This window comes from Macaca mulatta, chromosome 6 (genome assembly GCF_049350105.2).
Source record: "Macaca mulatta isolate MMU2019108-1 chromosome 6, T2T-MMU8v2.0, whole genome shotgun sequence".
NCBI lineage: Eukaryota > Metazoa > Chordata > Mammalia > Primates > Cercopithecidae > Macaca > Macaca mulatta.
Genome location: NC_133411.1, coordinates 74,858,850 through 74,885,919, shown reverse-complemented (window position 1 = coordinate 74,885,919; position 27,070 = coordinate 74,858,850). Strand labels below are relative to the sequence as shown.

The 27,070-nt window shown below is 39.0% G+C and overlaps 1 protein-coding gene across 10 annotated transcripts in view; it reads right to left on the bottom strand.

Annotated features, from left to right (window-relative positions):
- The window catches only part of MAST4 (microtubule associated serine/threonine kinase family member 4), a 578,446-nt gene that overhangs the window by 397,460 nt on the left and 153,916 nt on the right, over positions 1 to 27,070 (bottom strand). For all 10 annotated transcript variants that reach the window (XM_078004799.1, XM_078004800.1, XM_015140160.3 and 7 more), the window contains exon 2: positions 19,614 to 19,767. In XM_078004799.1, the coding sequence (XP_077860925.1) occupies positions 19,614 to 19,767 (154 nt within the window). The remainder of the gene's footprint in view (positions 1 to 19,613; positions 19,768 to 27,070) is intronic.

Sequence of the window (27,070 nt, the reverse complement as noted above, 5' to 3'; positions counted from 1 at the left end):
AATTTATATATATATATATTACCACAGTGTTTAACCTGCCCCCTAATCCCTTGCTTGGCCAATACCACTGTACCTTATAGAGGAAAAAATAAGGGGATCCTTTTTGTTGTCCAAAAGGATGTATCCACATTAACTATACCACCACCTGCTTTTGCAAATTATACTTTATAACATAAGCCCTCCCAATCATTTTAAGTTAGAGGAAATGAGCTTTTAAAGAACCTGTCAAACTTAAGAAATGAAGAAGGGGCAAAGACCGCAAAGAGTCACTGTCTAAATCTGGGCAGAATTCATGACTCAGCAGCCATCACCCTAATTCCATTGCCATCAAAAGATTCTTCTTCTCTGCCCCATTGCTCACTCCTAAACATTTGTTCCCTCATCGTCATGACTGTCATCCTCACGGGCAATTACAGCTTCCCTTATTCATCTTCAGCTGTGCTCCCACAACAGAGACATGGTTCCCTTCATCTTCCACTCACATGGGTGACTGACTTCCAATTTCTTGTCCTCACTGCAAAAGAATGACCGTACCTAGACAGCATCAACAATGCTGCTAAATCACTCTTCTTAATGGCATAAATGAATACAATTTGAGAAACCAACAGATCTGTGACCAGAAAGTGCAGAAGTTCACTGACTCCTATATTGAACTGCTATTCTAGCTTTAAAAAAAAAAAAAAGTGCTGTGTGTTCACTCACACAAGGGAAGTCCAAAGCAGAGCCTTGACTCTAAGTGCTTAAAGACATCACTGACTACTGACCAATGATCTCCAACTGACAAGGAAACTGAAAGCTGGACCAAGAGCACCTGCAAGTCTTTTGGAAGGCTGATACTGGGAGTAGGGTGATGTCAAGAGGGCATCAACGTCTTAATCAAGATTGTAAGACTCAAATTTTTTTGCTAAACTGTTTTTCCACAAGACTCAAATCCACCAGAGATGCCCAATTTCACTTTTTAGAATATTATCACCAGCATTCCATACTTAACATAGAATGCCAACACCACATTGCTAACTATAAAATTTGCCTGGTGAGCAAGTCAGAGCATCACTGTGAAAGGAAGCTCCTAGCAAGGGGTACGGGTATCAGAAGTTTTTCTTTCAGGCAAGCCCGGACAGACTAAGTACCTGACAAATGTTTTAAGGAGTCACTAAAAAGCCCAATTCCATGCTGTGAGAGAACTAGGGACGGGTGAAAAACGATAGAACATACATGTCTACAATACAGAAATCAAAGTCTTTGAACAAACCATGAGGCTATGGAGCAGAAACTCAAGCTGCCACTGCCACTGTGAACCAGAGCTGCAGTGTTCAGAATAATTTTTGGTGTGGGTAATATGGCAAGGTGATTCAAAGATAAAGTCATCTTTTCACCCTCAATCATAGATAGCCAGCCTGTTACTCTTGCCATGATATGATAAAAGAGCAAAAATGCTAACACATAGTTTATTTTTAAATAGAAACACATTAAAGTCAGACTTAAAGAGAAATATATTTGACCTTTCTTTTACTTTCCCTTAACTTGTTCCTAAAAAAAAAACAATATTTCTTCTTATCTACCAAGATTATCACTCTCAGTCAAATTCTAATAAGGGCAGATATTAGAACCAAATTAATACATGCGATAAAGCTTGGCAAGCTATAATGTTTCTATTATTACAAGCATATCACTGCCTTTGGGCTTACCAACACCCAGCAAATTCTCCCATTCTGCAATGAGGCCCGGCCCTGGCCACCAACTGCCTGTTTTACCCAGACCACCAAGGCAGTTGTCCTTCAGGTGGCATTTTTCTGGATTTAAAATTCTTATCAAAAAATAAATAATGGTTTGGCCCCAAACTCCAGTTGCAGAGACCAAAGACTAATGTGACAACTAAAATTGATTTTTAAAGAAGTATTCAATAGAGCCTACACTAATGAGAACATGGTAACAAGATTCTGACATGAAGCAGCGTTGCTTAGAATGAATGTCTGCCTGAGTGAGGGCACCCAAAGAGGTGGGTGGTGGCGGTGTCTGTGCAATGCTGGGCAGAGGTCAGTGTTAACATCTGCAATCTGGTCTCCCTCAATTCACGTATTGAAATATAATTCAGTAGAATGAATTGCTAGACATGTCTAACCCCCCTGGGAAATGACAGATATTGATGAATGCTGCTGGCAAGATATATGGAAGGAAACGGCAAATAAATAGAACCATTTTTTCTCAGAGTCATTTTGTGGATATGTGGAACAGCTGTTAAACTACTTGTCGGCTCCCTCTTCTGTCTTCCTCTCCGTCCTCCCTCTCCCCAGCTGCCTTATCTACACCTTTCTAAAACCTCCCTGAGGACCAGTACCTGGCCCTCTTTAAAATAATAATCAAATGAATAAGAGTCATCTCTTCCTCCTCCGCATCACACTGTGACTTCTCAATCCAGTCAGTGCAACCCTAAGATTTCACTCCATCTAAATGTGTTCACTGCCCCTCCAGATCCTTGAAAGACCCTTCATTTCTAACCTTGTAAAATCAAACTGTTGATTTCAAGTCTATCACCAAAGGTCCCAGGCATAAGGTTTAAATCCTAAAATCAAACCCTGACTACTATCATATATCCACCATGTGACTTTGGATAGGCTTAACCTTCTAAGTCTCAGTTACCATAAACATGCTGTACAATGATGATGATACCAATCTTATGAGGTGATGAGAACTAATTTAGAATGTAAACAAAGAACCTATCATACCATCTGACAAAAGGTCCAAACTAAATTATTACTTTTTATCCACTCTACTTTTCACTGTTAAACAGCTCCTCCTGGCAACGGTCCTCCTCCTTGTCGTCTTCAGATCAGATCAAATTCTCTCCAGCACTGGGAACTTGGAGCATACCTGGTTCTTGTTCCATCCACCAGGTGGACTCAGGAGTGCAGAATGGAAAAGCAGTCAGATATCAGTTTGCATCCTCCTTTCACCATTTAGTAGCTAGAGAGCCCCGGATAAACAACTTGACCTCTCTGAGCTTCGATTTCCTTATCTCTAATGATGATGATAGTAGGTAACACATGTTAAAGTGCCCAGCACAAAACTGAACACACAATTTGTGCTCAGTGATAGTTCAGGTCCCCCTCCAGGATGCTTTTACCCATTCTGGCACCACTGGAATGGAATCCACAAGTAGGATTCAATGCCAATGGTGCCAACCAGGAAGGCTACTACCCTTACCTTCCCCCTTCACAACACCCACTGCTATGTGTGGGTGCACATGTACAGAGTGCCATTTATTTATGAATGCAGTGTGTTCTACTACACTGTAACTTCTGCATCTCATCTGTTTTTGTAGCCCCACATCACACCTAGCTCAATATCCTGCATGTGAAACACACTAGGCTTTACAGAACCAGATGCATAAGTCTGTGTGTGCTGACTTTCCATCTGTCTCTCATTTATATTTCTCCCAAGGATCATATTTTTCATTATTATTTAGTTACACATTGCCTAGAAGAATATTTAAGTTTGGCTCAAGTGTTTGTTTTATAATGACAACAATAATGAAGAAAACTCAGAGGCCTTAAACTTGATATGGAGGAGACTGTGTCACTTTTTACAGCTGTGATTTTCTCTTCAAAAAACCATCTCAAAAAGAGTCTACCATCTCCACAATATAATGTATATTTTCAAGGTAAGCTAATTAACTTCAATACCCCAGAGGACAACTTATATTTGATATCTTACTTCTTGGAGAAATTATGAATCCCACTCAGTGACACTCTTTTGCTCACCAAGATGCTTTGATGGATGCCCTCAAATGTCACTGGCAACCCTGAGACACAGAACATTTCTGACAACCACCCTACATCTAAACAGTTATGACAGAGGCTAAGGAGTTGGGGACCAGTAGTTTTACAAGAGAAACAAAAAGAACAAAAGCCGCCATAGAGGTGACAAAATAAACTCCATATCACAACCTATGCAGAAACTTACAGACAAGTCTAAATTTCCTAACAGGTTCTCTATTTTTACATGGAAACTCTTACATATGGTCTAATTCACATAACTGTGTATTTCATAATCAGGTAATCACATCTATTTCTTTGGAATACTTGCTAGTTCCATGCTAGGTCCATTCCAATAGATTTCAAATTCTTTCTCAACAACAATATCTATGTATGTTACCTGAAGAATGTAATATTTATGTCTTAAGAAATGCTTGTCAATATCGATCAATGAATAAGAAATCTAGAGCATAACCATAAAATATTTCCTCAAAAATACCATAGAGTGCATCTCCCCCAGCGCCTTCAAATGGCCATTTGTTAAAGGTTCCTACTTCTGAAGTGAGAGATCTCAATTAGGAACTGGGTAACCTGCTCTCCCTCCTCCCTTATGAGGAAAGTTAAAGCCCACTCTGCCTGGTTTCAAAGCAAAAGGATCTAAGAACCATTGTTATCCAACCCTGCATGCTGAACTAAATCCTAACAAAACACCAATTGCTTCACAAAACAATGCCCTTGTTTTTAAGATAAGAAAAGTCAAAGCCAAGATTAGCATCATGACTGCCTCTGCACTGCTTGAAAATTAATGGTAGGTGTAGGGTTGGAATCATCGTTTCCATTTCTGGTCTATCAGTTGTCAGTTGCCACTGACAACTTCTGAAAGCTCAGATGACATGAAGTAGCCCTGAACTCCAGGGTCAATGCTTCATGTTTTACGGTAATAGTTTTGCCAGCTACTTAGCATTCCTTCTTAGAGAATTCAGCCATGCTTATGGGGAATCAGTGGGCTGAGTTGGGGGAAGGTAGTCTTTTGGTTGCTCCAATCACCCTCCAAATGGTCATCTCTCAAGCTTGAAAGCCAGGTCATTTTCTTCTAGACATTTCATTAAATGCATTACATCTCCCATTATTTGATCCACAAAGAAAGCACTGTGACTATTGAAGGCATTGTAATAGGGCAAATGCACACAAACTTTTAGACATCAAAGAGTACAGTATATCATGTATCAGAGCTGCTTGGGGTTGTCTGCAAAGATGGTCCTGACTCCCATGTGACTAAGCAGCTACGGGGGGAAAACACACACACACACACAGACACACACAACACACGTGCACGAAAAGGATATTGAATGAATGTCTATGTATAATGCCTCTAAACACTTGCCATTCATACCATGCCTGTACCTATGAGACTATGTCTGATAACGCCTAGGCACAGAACCATTCCAGTATTTATTGATAAGATGGCCAGATTTAGCAAATAAGAATACAGGATGCATACCTATATTTAAATTCAAGTAAATTTGAATATGTATGCTCCTAACATAGCACTGGATACTAAAAATATTATTAGTTGCTACTGGGTATATACCCAAAGGATTATAAATCATGCTGCTATAAAGACACATGCACATGTATGTTTATTGCAGCACTATTCACAATAGCAAAGACTTGGAATCAACCCAAATGTCCATCAGTGACAGACTGGATTAAGAAAACGTGGCACACATATACCATGGAATACTATGCAGCCATAAAACAGGATGAGTTCATGTCCTTTGTAGTGACATGGATGCAGCTGGAAACCATCATTCTCAGCAAACTATTGCAGGAACAGAAAATCAAACACCGCATGTTCTCACTCATAGATGGGAATTGAACAATGAGAACACTTGGACACAGGAAGGGGAACATCACACACTGGTGCCCGTCATGGGGTAGGGGGTGGGGGGAGGGATAGCATTAGGAGATATACCTAATGTAAATGACAAGTTAATGGGTGCAGCACACCAACATGGCACATGTATACATATGTAACAAACCTGCACATTGTGCACATGTACCCTAGAACTTAAAGTATAATAAAAAAAAAATATTAGTTGCTTATCTGAATTAAAATTTAATTGGATACCCCATATTTTATCTGGCAATATGAGAATTAGAAATGCACAAGGCTTTGCTTTGAGGATACAAGGAAAAAGTCCTCAATAAATTTATAAACTAGCAAACAGAATGATAGGTACACAAATAAAAAAATTAAAAGTAATCTCTCTTTTAAGAAAAGAACAATGTAAGATGGTATCAAAGGAGAGAGAGGTGGAAGAATCAGCAAAAGTAACATGACAGTATTTGGAATGGAATCTGAATGTAGAAAAAGGCCTTAAAGATTACATGCTTCATTATCAGTTTATACACCTAAGAGGGTAGGGGTACAACAACACTCATAGCCACAGGTATGTGCGTGATGTATTATTCCCCACTTTGTTTAGTGTTATTTACATATACACCACTGCAGCCAAAAGCTAGCAAAATGGAGCAAAACCAAAATAAAACACTTTGCACTGAGATTCCTGGCAACCAAGACAAAAAGAGAAACAGTGGGTTTACTCAGCTGTCATTATTTAACAAAAGAAAGAATTCAAATTATGAGACCAATCTAAACCTTTTTTCTTGATCTGAGCACAAATAAACTTGTTTCAGAAGTTTTAATAAAAGGTCAATGACATACATAATTATTAACTCTCCTTCAGAGTAGCTTAGGGCAAAAATACAGGCCATCCTACATTATTGGAACTAAATAAAAACCAAGGGTGCAATGCAGTGTGTGCATGCATACATGTAAACACACAAATGCCCATGTATGTTACTTACATACATACATGCCTCTTCTTTACACAGACTGGGAAACTGGGAGCTGCACAACCTTATGCAAAATCCTTCTTAAAGCTGAATTGGGTGCAGCATTAATAATTTACAGCAGTCACAATTTGTTTTAGTTTGTGCCTCTACAACAAAATAACAGAGACTGGGTAATTTATAAAGAACAGAAATTTATTTCTCACAGCTCTGGAGGCTGGAAGTTCAAGATCAAGGTGCTGGCATGTGGTCTGGTGAGGGCCTTCTTGCTGCATCCTCGCATGGCAGAAGGAGAATGAATGGCAAGCTCACCAAATACTGCTGTGTAAAAGAAGCCTCTTTTAAAAGGGTCTCAGTCCCACTCATGAGGGAGCAGCCCTAGGATAGCCTAATCATCTCTTAAAAGTCCTACTTCTAAATACTATCAAACTGGCAACACTCGAATTTTAGAGAGGACACAAACCGTGACACGATTGCCCCTGTGTTCTTACTCAAAGAAGGAAACAGACATTTAAGTTATATCATTCTCTCTTTTACAAGTCAGCAATGAGTTAAATGCAAGGAGGGGACTTAACCTCTGCTCTCCCTTCAGGCTTAGGTCTGATTCAGATGCCTGAGACAATACTGTCAAAGAATAGAGAAATTATCTGTCTAGGCAGACACAAGAAAATAAATTTAGCCCTCACAATGTGTGGTGATTAAGTACTTGAATGACAATGGAACATGACAATGACAAATGCGGGCTACCACCACCAAAGTCATTAATATATCAGAAACACTAATTTTTATAAATCTTTCAACTTCCCGGTTGGTGGCATTTGCATTTCTTTACCTACTCTTTTTCCTGTGGAACTGACATAAAGTCAGCATCATTTTCAGTTTCTATCTGGGAAGTTAAAAAAAACTTCTACATTCCCAGTGGCTTTGATTGGCCACCAAAAAATGAGCTGTAAGCAAGAGATGAATGGCCTGGGTGTGCTCAAGTGACAGGACACCTACTAGCAGCTCTAATAGAGGCAAAGGTGGGCTTCCTCGCGCAGCAACAAATAAAGCCTGTGTGCGTGCACAGGGGTTCAAGGGAGGATGCAGGGGCTGGAAAATGAAGAAAACCCATTTTCTACAAAGACTTTCCCTCCCTCACCACTGTAGCTAAAATTATTTACTACTTAACTCAAAGGGACCTTGAGAGTATAGGATCCAACCCGCCCACTTGACAGATGAAGAAACTAAGAGCCAGCAATAAAGGCTACTTAGAAGTTGACTTGGGACTAGAATCTGGACCTTAGATCTCCAGTTCACGTTCTTCCATTTACACCCTGAAACAGTAGTATAAGATGGCAAGATGCTGTCTCTACCCAGGCAAATCACTTGCTTTCTTTAAATTCTGTTTCATTTAATTCAGTGATCCCATTCTCTCTCTGATCTACATCTCCCCACTCCCTAGTGCATCGCACCCTACTACTCTCTGCCTCTGTTGTCCAGGGGATTCATGTATAGTGCAGTTTACTAATTCCAGTACATGAGCAGTTAGCACCTCATTAGTACTGCAGTTTGTATGAAATAAGATGTCACTGGCCTTTTACTTTGGAACCCAGTAGTGTATGTCAAGCCACATAGCCTTTCCCCACGTTTCCTATAAGAGGGTAAAATCTTAAAAAAAAAAAAAAAAAAAAAAATTGAAACATGAAGAAAGGGAAAAAGTATAAAATAGAAACTGAAACATCACCAGAAGAGCCAGTTACCTAGGTCCAACTCTGTAAATGGGTTCCAGTGTGGTGTGAAATGGCACCACTCACCATCTTCTTACCTTTCCCAACCTTACTTCCTCCTCCCCCAGCAACTCAAGGGCACGAAGTGTGAGATTTACTAGTTCATACTAATTTTCCAGTATTTCAATAAATCTTTCACACTGTTAACTGTAATATAATCAAGTCACTGTTTGTGGCTTCCTCATCTCTACTAAAGACTCACAGAGGAGCTAAAGCCACTTCATCTCTGAGGGTCTACAAATATAAGGAACTGAGAAGATAAGCTTGGATCAGTGTGCTTTTCAGACCCTGAAAGAGCACAGTGCATGAAGGATAGGAAAGCCACACCCAGACGTGCCTGGGCCACAGTCCATCCTGTCAGAAAGAGAGTTCCAGGGAAGTACTAAAAGACAAAACTAAAAAGCAGTGGAAAGAAAAAGGAATATGATTATGCCTCACCCAAAAAGCTCAACACCTTGATAACAGGCTTTAAAAAAAAGCCCTGAAATCAGTTTCTTATTCTAAAGAGAATTCTAAGAAGAAAGTAACTTAAATTTTTAAGATATGGATTCAAAAAATTAATCTTGTTTCCTAGGGAAGGACCAAAGCCCATTATTTGTAGAATCACACTAGAACCTAAGAAATGAGCACGGGAGTGGGGGGAGGAAGCCTTCTGTTCACGGATCCTGTTATTCTGTACATTTTTGGTTTAAGTTTCTTCATTAGCCTAACTGGCATACAGAGCCTCCTGATAGAAATATATTTACACACAGGCCTGGCACAGTGGCTTATGCCTGTAATCCCAGCACTTTGGGAGGCCGAGGGCGGGCGGATCATGAGGTCAGGATATCAAGACCATCCTGGCTAACACGGTGAAACTCCGTCTCTACTAAAAATATAAAATAATTAGCCGAGCGTGGTGGCAGGTGCCTGTAATCCCAGCTACTTGGGAGGCTGAGGCAGGAGAATGGGCGTGAACCTGGGAGGTGGAGCTTGGAGTGAGCTGAGATCGCGCCACTGCACTCCAGCCTGGGCGACAGAGCAGACTCTACCTCAAAAAAAAAAAAAAAAAAATTTACACACATACAAGTTTTAAAATCATGCCAGCAAAAACTTTAAAGGACTACCAGACATCCTCCTCTCTGGTATATGTTGAAGAATTCCAGTTACTGGGTTTGGTTTGCCACATTTAACACACCCAGCCAAAGGTTCAGATAGCCAACATATTTTGCAGCTGATAATGGTTTAGCTGTATCTGAGTATTTTCCTGCCCGAGTAATCTTGAAATTCTATGTCAACAGTGATTGAAAGCCCATGTTACCTTTTGCTCTGCAAAGGAAAGGGGGCTTCAAGCATCTTAAGAGAAACTGGGCCTCCTATGGAAAACATTAACTAACACTCAGGACCAAGTGTTAAGTTTTTCAAACTATCAGGTACAGAACTGTAAAACTGATTTCTGAAGTGCCCGATTTGCTGACAAAGCACGGCTCCCAACACTATCCAGAGCTCAGGTACACATCAAAGCAAACAGCCCAGTCTCTCATCTGCCCCTGGGTATAAGAGAAATGCTTTTCATTCTTAAAGTCCTCATTCAGGTTCTTTCCTTAATTTTCCCCTCATGCCTGTCTTGTCACCTCCTGGGAAGGCTTCCCTGGTGCAAAATGCCTGAAGGAGAGACTTGGGCTCCCAAGAGGCTGCAGCCTGACTCTGAACAAGGTGGTGGCCACTTGGCAGTTTCTAAGTGGCAGGTGACCTGGGTCTGGGAACCACCACGTGAGCCCGTTAGAGGGGCAATGACTCATCGATAGACCATCTGCATGGGAGATGAGCTCCAGCAGAAGGCTCCCTGACAGAGAGCCACTGGGAGGCAGCATCTGCCAAAGGAACTCGCTGGCAGCTGCGCGTCCCATTAAGTCTAGGTCTCATGAGACCTTCCCACTCCTGACAAGGAGGAATTGCAACACTTACAAAAATACATCAAAATAGTCACACCTTCTATCTAGAACACCTAGATAGCAAACAAAATATCCAGGATATAAACTGTCATAGGAGCAGTAAAGACAATAAATGGTTTTAAAGCTTCTTAAAATCATGCATTGTCACTGGGAAGAAGATGCTAACAGAATTGCCTGTTCATTGCCTGGTGACTCAAAGAAATTACATAGAGACATTCCTCAGCTTAAAAAGCTATTACTGATGAACTACACAATTTTTTAAGTTCTAAAACAACACTAGACCGACTCAAGAGAATTCTTGTCCTTAGTTATGTGCCTTCAGCACAGCGATTTTATAAACATTAAGAACTAGTGAAACAAATACCAGCAGGATATTTTTAAGTCAGTAAAACCTTAAGTGTCAATTCTTTGTGGATCTGGGCTTTTTCTGGTTGGCCAAGAGCCAAGAACCCAAATTGGGAGTATCACAAGAGAGCACATCATGAGAATTATAAAGATTCTTTGCCCTTTAAAAATTTCAAATGGTGCCAAATTTCAAAACATCGTCATGTACTGCGTAATGTTTTGGTCAACAATGGACTACACATAGGAGGGTGGTCCTGTAACAGTATAATATTGTATTTTTACTGGACCTTTTCTACCTTAGGTATGTCTGATACATAAATACTTACCATTGTGTTACAGTTACCTACGGTATGCAGTACAGTAACATGCTGTAAAGATGTGTAGCCCAAGAGCAATAGGTTACAGTAGGCTAAACCAGGTAGGTTTGTGTAAGTATACTCTATGATGTTTGCATTAGGAAATCACATTCTCAAAATGTATCCCTGTCATTAAGCGATGCATGACTATATTAACATTTCAGTCACCCTTCAGGGGCTGGTTAAGTCAAACTCAGTTCACCCACTGCTCGTTTCCCAGCCCCACCATGCACCCAAGTCCCAGCTTCTAGTCCTCTTTCCAAATTCCCACTGGCTTTGGCTCGAGCCCCAGAAATATCGCACCATGGGCACTAAAACTGCCTCTCATTCCTGTATAGCTCAGGTCCACCCTCCTCACCACTCTTATGAATGACCCTTGACCAGGCCTCTCTCTGTTTTCTGGAACCAGTGTACCCAGTACATGAATTTCCCTGGTGCTTTAACCTTTTGCACAAACACGTAGACCGGCTTCACTTTCAATTCATGATCTCAGACTTTTAATGGGCTGTCAATGCTTTCAAGAAATCCTACTACATTTATAGCTTCCCTTCTTATTCTTCAAGACTATGTTATACCTCCTTCTCTTCTCAATTCCCATATAACCCTCCCAACTGCAACCCTTCCCCCCATGGTCTCTCATAATGCACTGAGAAAAATGAAGCCACTAAATCCAGTAACTCTCTGCTTTTCTTTTAAGCAAATGTATTAAGATTACTGATATAACTTTTTAAATTATCTCATTTTGATACAATTATAGATATACATGCAGTTACAAGAAATAATACAGAAAGATCCCAAGTACTTCTCTTTACCCAGTTTCCCCAATGATAACATCTTGAAAAACCTTAGTACAGTATCACAACCCAAGAACGGATATTGACACTGTCAAAGAACATTTCCATCATCACAAGGATCCCTCGTGTTGCCCTTTTATAGCCATACCTACTTCCCTCCTACCTCATCCCCTCCTTAATCCCTGGCAACCACAAATCAGTCCTCCAGTTCTATAATTTTATTATTTCCTCCTCTGAAGATGCTTCTCTCCTTCTGTGATTCCATAGTCCTACTTGACATGCCTATTTAGTATGTCTCATCGGGCATTTCAAACATACTCAAAACAGAATTCATGACATCCTGTGTCTTTGTTAAAATCTGTTTCTCTCCTAGTCTTTCCTGACTTAGTAAGTGCCCTGCTCCCCCTATCTCTTATCTAGCTGAATGCTGACGCAAGGCCAGCAGAGGCCATATTTCCCTAGCACCCCCCCCAACACACACACACACACACACACACACACACACACACACACACACACGTGCACTTTACATTCATCTGTGACCAGGTAATTAGATCTTTCTAAAAGAATAGGAACGGAAATTAGCATGTCTCTTCCAGGCTGGGACTTTTAAGAAGTCAGAAGGGTTTCTCCTCTCTCTTTCCACTTCTACCAACTGGAAACGGTGTACCTCAAGGCTATTAAGAAGAGCAAAACCAGAAGATGGAATGTGGGTCCCTGAGTCACCATGGGAGGAGTGTTGCCTATGAACCCAAACATTTATTTTGAACTCTACATGGAGCAAGAAATAAACTACTATTGTGTTAAGCCACTGATATTTTCTAGTTTGCTCATCATAGCATGTAGCATTATCTTAACACACACCATTTTTATATAGGCATTCTTTTGATGGTGTTACAAAACTGAAGAAATCTAGAGTGTATAGGAAAGTTTAAGTTGTATTTAAGTGTGACATTTAGTAAATACTGAAGCTACCCATAAAACAGCCATACTTTATATAAATTATCTTGAATCTGAATTATTTCAGACTTGCCCACTAAGCTAAGGAGGCCTTTAGGATGAGAAACCCATTGGGTACTACACAGTAATTAAAAGCAATAGCTTCCAGGTTAATTTTAAAGGAAAGAATGTTTTCTGGGATTGTGTTGTTCCTTTCTCTCTTTAAGTAAAAAAGTAACACTAAAAAATGCCTTTTTAAAAATTTTCAGACGTTATTCCAAATTGATTTCCATAGTCCAAAAAAGAAAACTCTCTTAACTTTCTTCCCAAGATAGAACGTCATGATTCTAACAGCTTTAAAATTCTAGTTTATATTGTCTGCAAAGCTGATTTCTTATTATTATGTGCATGTTATACACATATATAGATTTTTGTCTTTCTTTTACATTCCAACCAACCCAAACATTTGGGGGAAAAAAAAAAAAAAACCTCTCTTCATGGGGAGAAGCAGCACTCATTTTCTGGCTATTAAGGCTGCAACATACATCACAGCTGTAGAATGCAGGACAAAGATTTGGGGCATGCATTTGCATATCAAGAAGCCAGGATTCAAGATCCCGAGCTTCTGTCCTTCATTCTGCAGCTTCCTCACTGTGAGCTGTCAGGCATATTACCAACAATATCCATGCCCAGACTTAAGGGTCTGTATAATAATTAGAATAATGCTCCACTTCCTCCTCAGGGGGCTCCAAAGCTCAGTCAATGTTTACATGAGGCTTCTAGGTGCCTATTTAGCAAACTGTGGACCTTCAAGACAGGAAACACATCAGCCTCCAAAATAAAAATCCAGGCAGTAATGTGCATAGTAAGCTCCGGGTCTATTGTTTAAATGCCAGTCCTGCAAAAAACGCACTGGTTATTTTCTCGTCTTTAATCCAATGCCCTTAGTGATTCAAAAGTTTAGTTAGGGAGGAAAATGTGAACATTTCAATCATGAGTGTCTATGCATAGTGAAATTATGGGGTTTTGGGCTTTTTCATTATAGTGTTTTGTATTTTCTAAATTGTCTACATTGAATACATATTATGTTGAAACTTAAAAATAGTTAAATAAGATATTTTACTGTAAAAGATTTTTTTAAAAGAAGCTAACTAGGATAGACTGAATTATCAGTTCCAATTCTTTACTCCTCTGGAGTAACATTAAAGTCAGCTCTCACATCCAGATTCAACTAACTGTAGATCAAAAATATCTGGAAAAATATAAATAGTGATATGATAAAAATACTACAAATGTTAAAATACGTTGCAGCAACTATTTACAGAATATTAATATTTACACTGTATTAGGTGAAATAAATCATCTAGAGATTATTTAAAGCTTACAGAAGGATATGCATAGGTTACATGCAAATACTACACCATCTTATATAAGTGACTTGAGCAACTACGAACTTCGGTATCCTGGAACCTGGAATCTGTGGATACTGAGGGACAACTGTACATACAGTCATGCATTGCTGAGCAAAAAGGACACATTCTGAGAAATGCTTCCTTAGGCAGTTCTGTCATTGTGCAAACATCATAGGGTGTACCTTCCCAAACTCAGCTGGTGTAACCTACTATGCAACCAAACTACAGGGTATATAGCCTATTACTCCTAGGCTACAAACGTGTAGAGCATGCAACTGCACCTAATACTGTATGCAACTGCAACACAGTGATCAGTATGTGCATATCTAAACATGGAAAGCTACCTTAAAAACACAGAATCAAAGATAAAAAGTGGTATGCCTGTATAGGGTACTTGCCATGAATAGCTTGCAGGAACAGAAGTTGCTATGGGTGAGTCAGTGAGTGGTGAGTGAACAGGAAGGCCTAGGACATCACTGTAGGCTTTAGAAACACTGTATACTTAAGCTACACTGATTTTTAAAAAATATTTTTCTTTAATAATAAATTAACCTTACCCTACTGTAACTTTTACTTTATAAACTTCTTAATTTTAAACTTTGACTTTTGTAATAACACTTAGCTTAAAATACAAATACATTGTAGAGCTGTACAAAAACATTTTCTTCTTTATATCCTTATTCTATAAGCTTTTTTTTTTTTTTCTATTTTTTCTTTTCCTTTTTAAACTCTTTTGTTTAAAAACTAAGACACAAACACCTTAGCCTAGGCCTAGGCTAGATGAATCAGGATCATCTAGACATTACCATATAATGGGAGTTTTTCAGTTCCGTTATAATCTCATGGGACCACTGTCACATATACGGCCCATCACTGACCAGAATAACTTTATGTGGCACATGACTGTACCTGCATCCTGGCCAAGGTATCAAAGGGAAGTGTGCTTCTACCCCTTGACTCTGGGCTTGACCATACCATTTGCTTTAGCCAATATGAAATTAGCAGACATAACACCAGCAGAACCTTGAAATGTGCCTGTACAGGAGAACTTGCCCTCTCCTGCTCCTGTCTTTCATAAGGAGATGATGCCTTTGGTACCTGCTGGTCTAAAGAAGAAGATAGACACATAGAGCAAATCTGGCCCCAAACTGCATCCTGGGACCAAGCCCAGCAAGGCCCAGAGTGACCTACAGCCAACCCCCAACTGACCTATAGCCATCTGAACAAGAAAAAAATATTTATTGCTGTCTACCACTGAGATATTTGCAGTTATACAACATTACTGTTGTTGACTGATACACCACCAAATGCCACAGAAAAACTCGGGCTCAAAAACTATCCCATGGATTAAGCTGCAGGGTATAAAAAAGGCCATAGCATCCTTCACTTGCCCATTTTTAAAGACAGCCTACTCAACCATCACTCCAGTTTGAGAAAATTCCTTAGCAGAAAGTAATTGTTTTCCTCCTCCTCATTAAAGACAGATGCTCCTCATCTTACAGTGGGGTTACATCCTGATAAACCCATCAGAAGTAAAAAATATCCTAAGTCAATAATGTATTTCATACCCCACTAAACTCAGCATAAAGTTGATAAGTCAAAAGCCAAACCATAGTAAGTGGGGGACCATCTGTATATATTTAATTACAAATATAGTAAGTCTTAGGAAGTATGAGACACTATGAGACCATTTAACAATGGGATTTCACATTAATATGTTGTGAGTCTCTTTCAATATTAAAACATATTTTTTATAACATGACTTTTAATGTTTACAGTTGTTTCCCATTTTATATGCATACCATAATGTTTAATCAGTATTCATTTGCCAGCTATTTAGATAATATGAAATTTTAATTATTATAAATGGTGCTGCTTTAAATATAACTAAGGTTAATTCTCTTGACATATGACTATTTCCTTGTGATGAATTCTGAGAAGTCGAATTTCTGGGTTAACCAATGTGTGAATTTTAAGGTGTTAAATATGTACTAATTGCCTAGTTTTACTTTATTTTTACAATTAAATGACTGGGAGCCCTACAGATTGAGTTAGCCACAAATTCCAACTGAGTGAATAGTTTTCCCATCTAAGATTCACTCCAATTAATACTGCTGGAATTAAGAATTTATTTAAAACCTAGGTACTGAATATGCTAGGAACAGTGTAGCAGTTGTGAGCATGAACTCTGGAGCCACGATGCCTGAGTTCAAATCCTGGCTTTGCTGTTGTGAGAACTGTGACCTCAAGGAAGTTACTCCACCTGCCTGTGACTCAGCGTTCTCATGTGTAAAATGGGCTAACAGTGTCTCCCTCATAGACACACAGAGATGCTGTAAGGATTAAATAAGTCAGTAAATATAATTCCCTAAACATAATGCCTGCTACACAGTAAGCTTTTACTATTAGCTATCATTATTAGGGATAAATATATAAATTGATCACAGATCTTCCTTTCAAAAAGCTCAAAGTTTAGTGAACCTTATCAAGGATAATTGGTTGGCAAAACTGTCCAACTATAAACTAAAAATCTTTGTTTTAAGGAGAGTAGAATACTACCAAAGAAAAGATCCTTGGATTAAAACAAACTAAAACCATGAGAAGGTGGTCAGTCATTAAGTAACAGATTAGATCAGGCATGGGCCTGTGATGGAAAAAACCAGTATGGCTTATTTTAAGTTTAGCAACAGGGTATGTCCCAAGATGAGAACACACGTGATTATTTAGTTACTTAAAACTAGTGGAAAACACATTTTTTAAAGATCAGGGAAGATGCTGTCTTCTCTGTGCTCCAACACCTGACACTAGCCCGACATGAACACAGTGCCTAACACAAAGTAGCAAGCCAGTCAATAAGTGTACCAAACTCATTTCCATGAGTCCATGCCACCCGTCAACTCTAAATCCCCCCAAATTCAATTGGTTATGCACATAATACTAACAGCTGCCTGGGCTAGCTGCTTTGTATGTATTATTTCATTAAATCTTCAGCTAAACTATATAGAGGAACAATTAAAAATTGTTTTTTTAATATTCTAATATAATTTTCAAGGAACTGTCTTCAAAAACAGGTTGATGTTCAGTGGATTTTTTTAAGCTCTTCTAAGTACTATTAAACATTTTTAAAAATTATCTGACCAAAGATTTAGTTACCAAAAATAATTGTGTAGCAAACTAATTGTCTAAGGATAGACTTGCTAGAGCTGTTAAAATTATAACAAAAGAATCAAGTCCATCTATTTATTTTCAAAGCTAAAGGCCAAATTTCATGTTTAAGATCATATATCTGCATCAACAGCCACACCCATGCATGATTTTAAAGCTTTATGTAAACTGCTTTAGCAAAAGTGGATAGAACAATTACTGCCCCTCCTATCTGTCAAAAATAGTTGAATCAAGGTAAGTCAATTTCCTAAGTGCAATTAATAAATAAGAGGATGAGTCTTTTAACCTTTAAGATTTAATTTTCTTACCTATAAGAGTTACAATAATCTTTGGGATCTCTTACTTTAAAAAGCAAATAGTCTGCATTTACCAAATGAAAGCAAAGAAAAATATCCTAACAAGCATTAGAAGAGCATCAGTAAACTCAAGGGAAAAGATTTGCCTTAAACTGCAGCAATTTTTTTGATGAATTTCTCCCCCGTGCCCTGAGGTAGTTTGGCCCTTTGTTCCAGCAGAGTGGCACACTGCGTCAGATGTCCCAGACTCCACTAATCATGTGGCAGTAGCACTTCTGTTCTCAGAAATTTCATCTTCAAAAGGCCAAAGTCCATAGTTCTCCAAGAAAAAAAATGAGTAATTCAACTTATTTTCCAGGCCATCTTTAAACTGGCAGACAAGACCATCACATGGAAAGAAAACTCTGGGGATGTTAAGAAACAAAGTTCCCTGAAAATATTTCTATCTAGAGGAAAAAGCACTCTGATGAAATAGCAGAAATCTACCTTTCAGTGATATAGTTAATAACGTACAATTTTTAAGTGGTGAGTTACTTTTTAAAAGCTCAATTTTAATTTAATTTGGCTATTTTGCAGTAAAAAATAATTTGTGAGTTTTCTGGATTTGAAAATTTCTCAATTTTAACAATGAAATTTAAAAAGGGGTGAAAGAATTGAACCAATACTTCACAAAATACAAATAATTGTCCAATAAGCACATGAAAAGGTGTTCTACATTATCCAGTCACGAAGGAAACATAAATAAAAACCACAATGTGATACATCCATATAACACTGAAAATGGCTAAAATTTTTAAAACTGGCAATACCACAGGTTAGCAAGAATGCACAGCAATTGGATCGTTCATCCATATCAGGAATGTAAAATGGTACAATTTTAGAAAACCATTCGGCAATTTCTTTTCTAATTTTATTTTTATTAACAAAGAATAATTTATACATATTCATGAGGTACTAGTGATGTTTCAATCATATAATGTATAGCGATCAGATCAGGGTAATTAGCATATCCATCATCTCAAACATTTATCATTTCTTTGTGTTGGGAACATTCAATATCCTCCCTCTAGCTATTTGAAATTATATATAATTGTTAACTACAGTTATCCTACAGTAGTATAGAACACTAGAACCTATTCTGACAAAGTTAAACATATGCTACTAATACATGCAGCAGTTTAGGTGAATCTTAGAAACATCACACTGAGCAAAAGAAGTCAGACACAAAGGAGTAGATACTCTGCTTCCTTTAATATAAACCCCTTGAGAAAGTACATCTAATCTATAATGACAGAGAAGATCGATGGCTGCCTAGGGCCAAGGATTTGGCATTGAGGGTGGCAGTAGAGGGTTAGTTTGACGAGGAAGAGCATGGGAAACATTTTATATCCTGATCACGGCAGTAAACTGAGGCATATATTTGCAAAAATCCATCCAAATGGAAACTTAAAATTGGGGATACTGGCCCGGCACGGTGGCTCACACCTGTAATCCCCGCACTTTGGGAGGCCGAGGCAGGCAGATCACCAGGTCAAGAGATCAAGACCATCTTGGCCAACATGGTGAAACCTCGTCTCTACTAAAAATACAAAAATTAGCTGGGTGTGGTGGCGTGTCCTGTAGTCCCAGCTACTCAGGAGGCTGAGGCAGGAGAATCGCTTGAACCTGGGAGGCGGAGTTTGCAGTGAGCCGAGATCACGCCATACCACCGCCATCCAGCCTAGCAATGGAGCGAGATTCTGTCTCAAAAAAAATAATAATAATAAGAAAAAAAATTGGGGATATTGTCATTGCGTGTAAATTATATTTCAGCAAAGTTTATTAACAAAATTTTCAATTTAACTGCTTTCTGGATTGGACAACATTTTTATGAAATGGTCTGCAGAGGCAGGCCCATTCTTAAGCAGGCTGATTACATGTGGAACTCTGGGGCCACGCAGGACCCTGTAAAGAAACGCAATTCCTTCTCTCATCCAAGCCACCACGACTCACCAGTCAGGGCTCCTCCCAGACTCCCTCGCCTTAGCTGTCTTCCATCCTCACTCAGCTGTCTTTTATACTTCAGTGATTTTCCAGGGCCAGAAGCCACATCTGGGTTGCTGCATTTCCGAAACGGCATGGGTGGAGGGGATAATATGTGGTCAAGCTGCAGAAAGAGGAAGAATGGCATCACTGGCTAGGGCATCAACACAGCCTAGAATGAAAGACCAGTCATTCACACTTTTTCTTCCTTTCTTTTCCTTCTCAAACCCATTCTCCCAATCCCGTGTTCAATTTTGCTACCTTAGAGAATTCAGAATTTCACTGTCACATTTCCATCCGAAAGAGAGTCTGGCTTGCTGCAAAAATCTCAACAGCAGTGATTTTCAAACTGTGGGTCACAACACATTAGTGGGTCATGAAATCAAGTTTGGTAGATTGTGACTGTTGTTTTTTAATGCAATAGAATAGAAATTATCAGCGTCCAATGAACAAAGGGAAAGTATTGTTTCATGAAATCTTTTATTCAGTTATGTGTGTATGTGTGTGTATCCTAGGTCACTATATAAAACATGTCTTTCTGTACATGGTCTCCCCCAAAACTGAAGATTGTTGCTCTATAGAGAAGCAATAGATCACTCTCTTTAGTTGGTTACAAAAGAAAATTCACATATTGCTCACAAATATATGTTGTGCAGGAGAGAAATTTCTAAGCACCCTAGCCCTTAATGGAAATCAATACATCCCTACATCACTTTATAGCTTTTTAAAAGAAAACCTGTCACAAGAATCAGAGAAACCAAAGTCACTTCAAGAGACAGCATTCTACAAAAAAATCCCTTGTGTCACAACACTTATTTCAAGATCTGCCTGTTTTTATAAGAAAGCCTCTCATACTTAATAGAGCCATACCATCTAAAATGTTCACCTTCAAGTAAGTACATATGAATATGTGTCTAAGATAGTTGCAAAGGACAAAAATTTTCATGTACACCTACGTAAGTCCAGTTAGTTATTAAAGATCCCTCAAAAAAGTACATAAAAAGGTTAACTCTGCAGAAATTTGAAAACAGAAAAGCCAAGTCACATTCAAAGCTGGGCATTTTAAGAGCCGTTTCACTGAGATTTGTTTTGTTTTCGTGGGGAAAAGAGGTGATCACCTGGTTATAGCTGTTCAATTTTTTCAGGTTAAGATTATCATGGATGTTATTTATAAGAAATAGAAATCTGGAGACTAGGTCATCCATTTTGTCTGTCTATGCACTGCATCATATTCAAAGTCATTGCACAGGCTGAGCACAGTGGCTCATATCAATAGTCCTAGCATTTTGGGAAGCTGAGGCAGGAGACTCTCTTGAGCCCAGGAGGTCAAGGCTACATACAGTGAGCCATGATTGAAGCACTGCACTCCAGCCTGAGCAACTGAACAAGACCCTGCCTCAAAAAATAAATAATAAAAAATAATTAAATAGAAATAAAATAAAAACTATTGCACAAAAGGAAATTTGATCCTGTTTATGAGCAACCCTTCCCAAGTTAGTTGAGATAGAACAGAGTGCATCTGCTCAGCTACTGAGAGAGTCCCCTAAGCATAACTGTATTAATTAGTAAGACCTAACATCTGGATTTCAAGCACTTCTCTGTAAGTACCATCTCACACTCATTGCCGGTCAGTATTTTAGTGAGAGGCCCTTGAAAAACTGGCAGCCCATCCACTCCAAGATCAAAGCCAGATCAGTAGGAAAAAGGGACTCCAGAGTGCACTTGGGAAAAAGGAAAAAAAAAACCCCACACCCTTTCAAATGCAGAGCTGAACTTCTCACAAGGTATTTGCCAAGGGCTGCTGTTCATTATATGAGTGTCCTATTTAGGAGGGCCTCCAAGGAGAAGTTTCCATATAGCCTCTAGAAAATGCAGAACCAAATCACTGAGTTCATCTAGAGTCAGATCATTAAAGAATGTAGAGGTTATTTTTGCCTCCTTTTTGGCTTAATTTTGTGCTCAATACCCCAATTATTTTTTCTGCCAATTTTTAAATTTCAAACTTTTCAGAAAAGCATTTGCAACTACAGAAAAGTTACAGGAACAGTAAACACCCATATTCTCAATGGCGAGTTGTTAACCTCTTGCCACACTGCTTTTGCTCTCTCTCCCTCTCTTCACACATACATGGTGACTGTTGGTTGCAGGCAGTATGATTCTTCACTGCCCCCTGCCCACAAATACTTCAACATGCCTCTTCTAAGAACAAGAATATTCTCTTAAGTTCTCCTATCCTATACTCCAGGTAGTCTTATAAGGTGTCTCAAAGCTTTTGTGAGCAAAGTGAAGTATAAATACTAGGAAAAATGTAACATTAAGATTATGTCAGGTAGACTTAACATTAAAAAATTTACTTTTACATTACAAGACAAATTTGCAGCCACAAGGTGGCAATGTGCCATAGACATTGAACAAAATGTCCCATAATAGCTACTATTTAATAGTCCCAGTAAATGCACTAAGAATGGGTGCCCACCCTTTGAAGCAATCAAGCAAGTTAGGGTCCATTCTACTTAGTTATTTTCTCTTAATTATGAGTGACAGCTGCATAAAATACAAATATTTCTCATTTAAGGTTCATCAGCATCTGCTACTTATTTTTCACCTGAAGTTAAATTTTTTCAGCTTGTAAAATCACAGTTAATTACTCTGGGGAAGACTGTTGTATCACAAATTCACAAAGGGTAGAAAAGCAAGCAGAGGAAAGAAGATAATTCCTACATAGGAATTAGGTAATTTTCGTACATATTTCCAACAAAGCCATAAAAGACGTGAACAAATGTGGAAGAAAGAGAAGGAAATCAAGGAGAAAACAGAAAAAAAAACCTAATTCATCACATATCACACATATATAGACATGAGCTATTAGTCCACAAGCCAAGGTTTTTAATCAAAATCACAACCCCAAGAAGGGAGTATTATTTTAAATCTGGGAAAATTGAGGCAGTGAACTGTGAGGGCTGCAAATGTTTCAGGCACAGTATGAGCAGAAAACCTATAAGCACAATGCAATGCTCCAAGATCCCATTTCCTCTTCACATCCAATCACACTCCCAACAGGGCTCTCTCTAAATAGATCATTTTTCCAAATTTGCTCTGTTGTCAGTGGCTTTACTATTCTTTCTACAGTTAGTCAAAGCTTCTCAAAAATGGTCCACTGCAGCCTGCAATTTATTTTTCATTTTTTATACTGAATCAAATACTCATTATCCCTTTTACACTTCATCACACCCTAGAGCTTATGGTAGACATCAAACATGCCAGTTTGGACTTTGTCCTTTAAATGATTCCATTTTAATGTTTTCCAACCAGACTCCCAAAGTCTTCATACTACAAAGAGTTGAACTAAAAGACATAGGTTGTCTTGAAACTTTCGCTGATGTTCAAGGGCATCTAAGCCTGGGCATGATACCCTTGCTTCAAATACTTGTGGTTCCTCTCCCTAAGCAGGCTGTGTACTCCTAGAGGGCCAGGTCCTACTCCGTGGTCACCTACATGCTGCTGGCCACAAAGTATCCTGGATTGAAACAGCAACATGTCCTTACCTCATGCACCAATAATAAATACTGATTTGTAGTGACTGGATTTGCTTAAAATTTCCTACGTTAGTTCTTACAACCTCCAACAAGTGCCAAAGAAAAGCTGGAAGAGGTTCCTTTAATATTACTGAATGCAGAAGTCGGACAGGGGCACAGCATACCACCTTCAAGTGAGGGATGTACACCCGCTCTTGCTAGCAGTTTATCACAGGAAACATTTAGCATCTTAAGGGACAAAAGGTGTATAACCAAGGTAAGTGTGATGCAGAATTCAAAGAAAGTTTCCAAAACTGTCAGTTCTATAGAAATGCTGATTACCAGAATTCCATACCTATATTTTCTATATTTACTGCCCTCACCCATTATATGCTGTTTTACAAATTATCAGGCTGCGGAAAAAACCGATCCTCCACGATGACACTGTGGCTTGGCCATATCAATGAAGATGAACTAAAAGCACACAGTTAATATTTAATAGCAATGTATTGTATTCTTGAAACTCACAGAGTAGGTTTAAGTGTTCTCACTCCCCAAAAATGCTAAGCATGTGAGGTAATACATATGTTCATTAGCTTGATTTGGCCATTCCATAATACATACATATTTTAAGATATTACAATGCATATACATATGTAGAATTTTTATTTTTCAATTAAAAGAATAAATTTTAAAAAGTAAAAATGAAGGCACATCATTTACAAGCCTCGATCTAATTTTGCTTAGTGTCTCCGCCATCACCATCACCACCATCTGCAAGTATGGACCACAGATTTCTTTATCTACGGCTGTATGCCCTAGTAATACCATCCGTCTATAAAAGGCATTTTAGAACTGTCCACAAACACAGAACTTTCAGCCTCTTAAATGACAATTTTCTCCGACCTCATTTTCAGACACGTCTACTCCCAAGCACATGGGTTCTGTAATTCATAGTTTTTAAATATTAATAGTGGTCATATAAGCAGAAAGAGAAAACTTTTTCCAATTTCAGTAAATGGCAATTCTGTTTTCTCTAGCTACTCATGTCACAAAACCTTTCAGTTGTTCTTAACTCCTGTTTCACACTCCATATCCAACCAGTAAATCCTCCAGGCTCAACTTCCAAAATACATCCATGATACTTCACCATTTCTATGCCTACCAGCCTTGTCCCTGCCACCCCCTTCTCTCTTGCAATAGCATCTCAAGAGGTCTCTGTGCTTCCATCCTCTCAGCACCACAGCAGTGACCCTTCTAAAACATGAAGCCAGATGCTCCAATTCCACTGCTGGAGTCCTCCTCTCTGGTCCCAGCTCCTGCCACTCCACTTGATCCACCTTGGTCTCTTGCCAGACCTTGGATGCCCCAAGCATCTTCCCACCCAGGACCTTATATTTATCTTCTCCTCTACCTGCGACACATTCCAGATACTAGCTATTGTGCCCCCTCTGTCCTCTGGGTCTCTATTCAAATGTCACTCTTCCTGGGATGCCCTCTGTAAATGCCTATGTAAAACAGCACGCTCAACCTTTATTCCTTGTTCCTATTTTTCTTCAGAGCATCTATCACCACATGACATACGAGATCTTTGGTACTTGTTTCTCGCTGTTCTCCCCCTGCTAAAATTAAAGTTACACGAAATTATGCACTATGTTGTTTTGTCCACTGCTGGATCCCTAGAACACTGCAAACTACATAAAAAGCACCTGTGAATATTTGTGGAAAAAGCAAATGAATTGCAAATCTCTGATTCTTACTTTAAAATATAACAGGAAAAAAATAGAAATATTTTTAATATAAAGGGCTTTAATTATTGAAAAAATAGAATAAAATTATATTAAATGTTATTCAAGGTGACATACTGGAAACTAAAGTGAGTCTCTAGTGTTTTGACAAACTGAACACTTCATGTATGGAAAAGACTCTTAGGTTATGGCAAACCACATCATTTGAAAGAATCTGTTCCATATACCAAATTAATGTGCTAATTTTTGAACAGGGCTAACTCCAAAGGTAATTCCTAAATAACTACTCAATTCTTTAACTGTATCCCTGCTAGCATATATATTTGTCCAAATCATTCCAACCTTTTCCTACTCCACTCCTCTTTTCTGTAATCCTGCATTCATCCCCAAGATGTAGCACATGCATTTTAAAGACTCATCCAGAATGCATGTGCCCTAAGGCCAAAGTTCATTCGTTCAAAGGGATCACCAATGTCATCTGCATACATAATGAGAGGCTCACCAGTAAAGTCCTTTTTACGCTTAGACAAAGAGAATGAGACTGATTAGTAACACAGATTATGAAGACATTGTTCAGTTATTCTGTTTCTTGATATTAAATACCTTAAGAAACCAAAGATATGAAAATAGATGATTATAAAACTGCAGAGACTATGCTTGTAATCCTAATTAACTGCTCTCTCTCATCCCTGCCACCCAATAAAGAATCGAATTGGCAACCTGAAATGACTTTATTTCAAAATTGGATCTTATTTACTTTCAAACCAAAGCCTATAATCAATATTTTAAAATTTGATAGAACAGGCTTCTACAGTTAAAACACTCATTATTGGTTTCATACTAATTCCACAGTGGTTAGGAGCCCAGATGAGAGCCAACACTTACTATCCTAATGAAGATATTTAACTATTTCTGCACCTGTTTCCTCAACCACAAGATGTTAGTAACAACAAATATCTATCTCCTGGGGTGGCAGTAAGGATGAAGACAGTACATATATGTAAAGCACCTAAGACAGTCCTTGGCACAAAGGAAGTGCACCATGAATGTCAGCTATGGTTATTAATATCATTGTCCTGTACTAAGTCACTTGGTTGTCTAGGCAAACATCTCTGTGAGTGTACATCATCATCAATGGTTCACAAGGAAATTAAACTCTTTACAATTGTACCAAGGTTTTGGTTTGTGTTTTGTTTTTATGGCTCACGTGAGAATTTGATTTAAACTGCATTTGCATTATTTCAGGCTGTAAAGCTCATACCTGTATTCCAGAGCACAGAATTCTAGGGCATGATCGCCTGTGCTATGGGCATCTGCAGCTATGTTTTTGGCATGAAGCAGAGCAGTACAGTGGTGAGGGACCTAGCCCCAGTGGGAACTGCCAGGAACAGAATCCCAATGCCATGTCCTGGACAAGCTACCTCTCTCTGAGACCAGACCTCAGAGATGCAGTGAGGATGCAGAGAGATGAGGCATGAAAAGAGCTGGCACACAGACACACTCAGTAACAAGTGATACTGATAAATGTCACTATCACCCTAGGCTCAGCTCAAGTCTCCCTCCCCTTCCCTTGGCCTGATGTCTGCTACAACCTGCAGCTCTACTTAACGGGCCCTCCTGACGGACACCTCTCAGGCACTCTTATCTCTGTTTTATACCACTCAAAGAATAGAAAAACATATATTATTCTCTGCAGTGCCTGAAGAATATGCAAGGCCCCTTCCCTAGCATCTTAAAAACTATAGATTGAGTTAGACCAACAAGATCTCTACAGTCCTAGACCACACCATCCTGGGACCTATTAATTGATTTTGCTGACATTCATATTGGATTATACCACCCAGAATGCATTCTTCCATTTAATGATACTATAAGAAATGGTCCCAGCCAGGCATGGTGGCTTACATCTGTAATCCCAGAACTTTGGGAGGCTGAGGCAGGTGGATCATGAGGTCAAGAGATCGAGACCATCTTGGCCAACATGGTGAAATCCCCATCTCTACTAAAAACAACAAAAATTAGCTGGGTGTGGTGGCACATGCCTGTAGTCCCAGCTACTTGGGAGGCTGAGGCAGGAGAACTGCTTGAACCCGAGAGGCAGAGGTCGCAGTGAGCTGAGGTCGCACCACTGCACTCCAGCCTGGCGACACAATGAGATGTCATC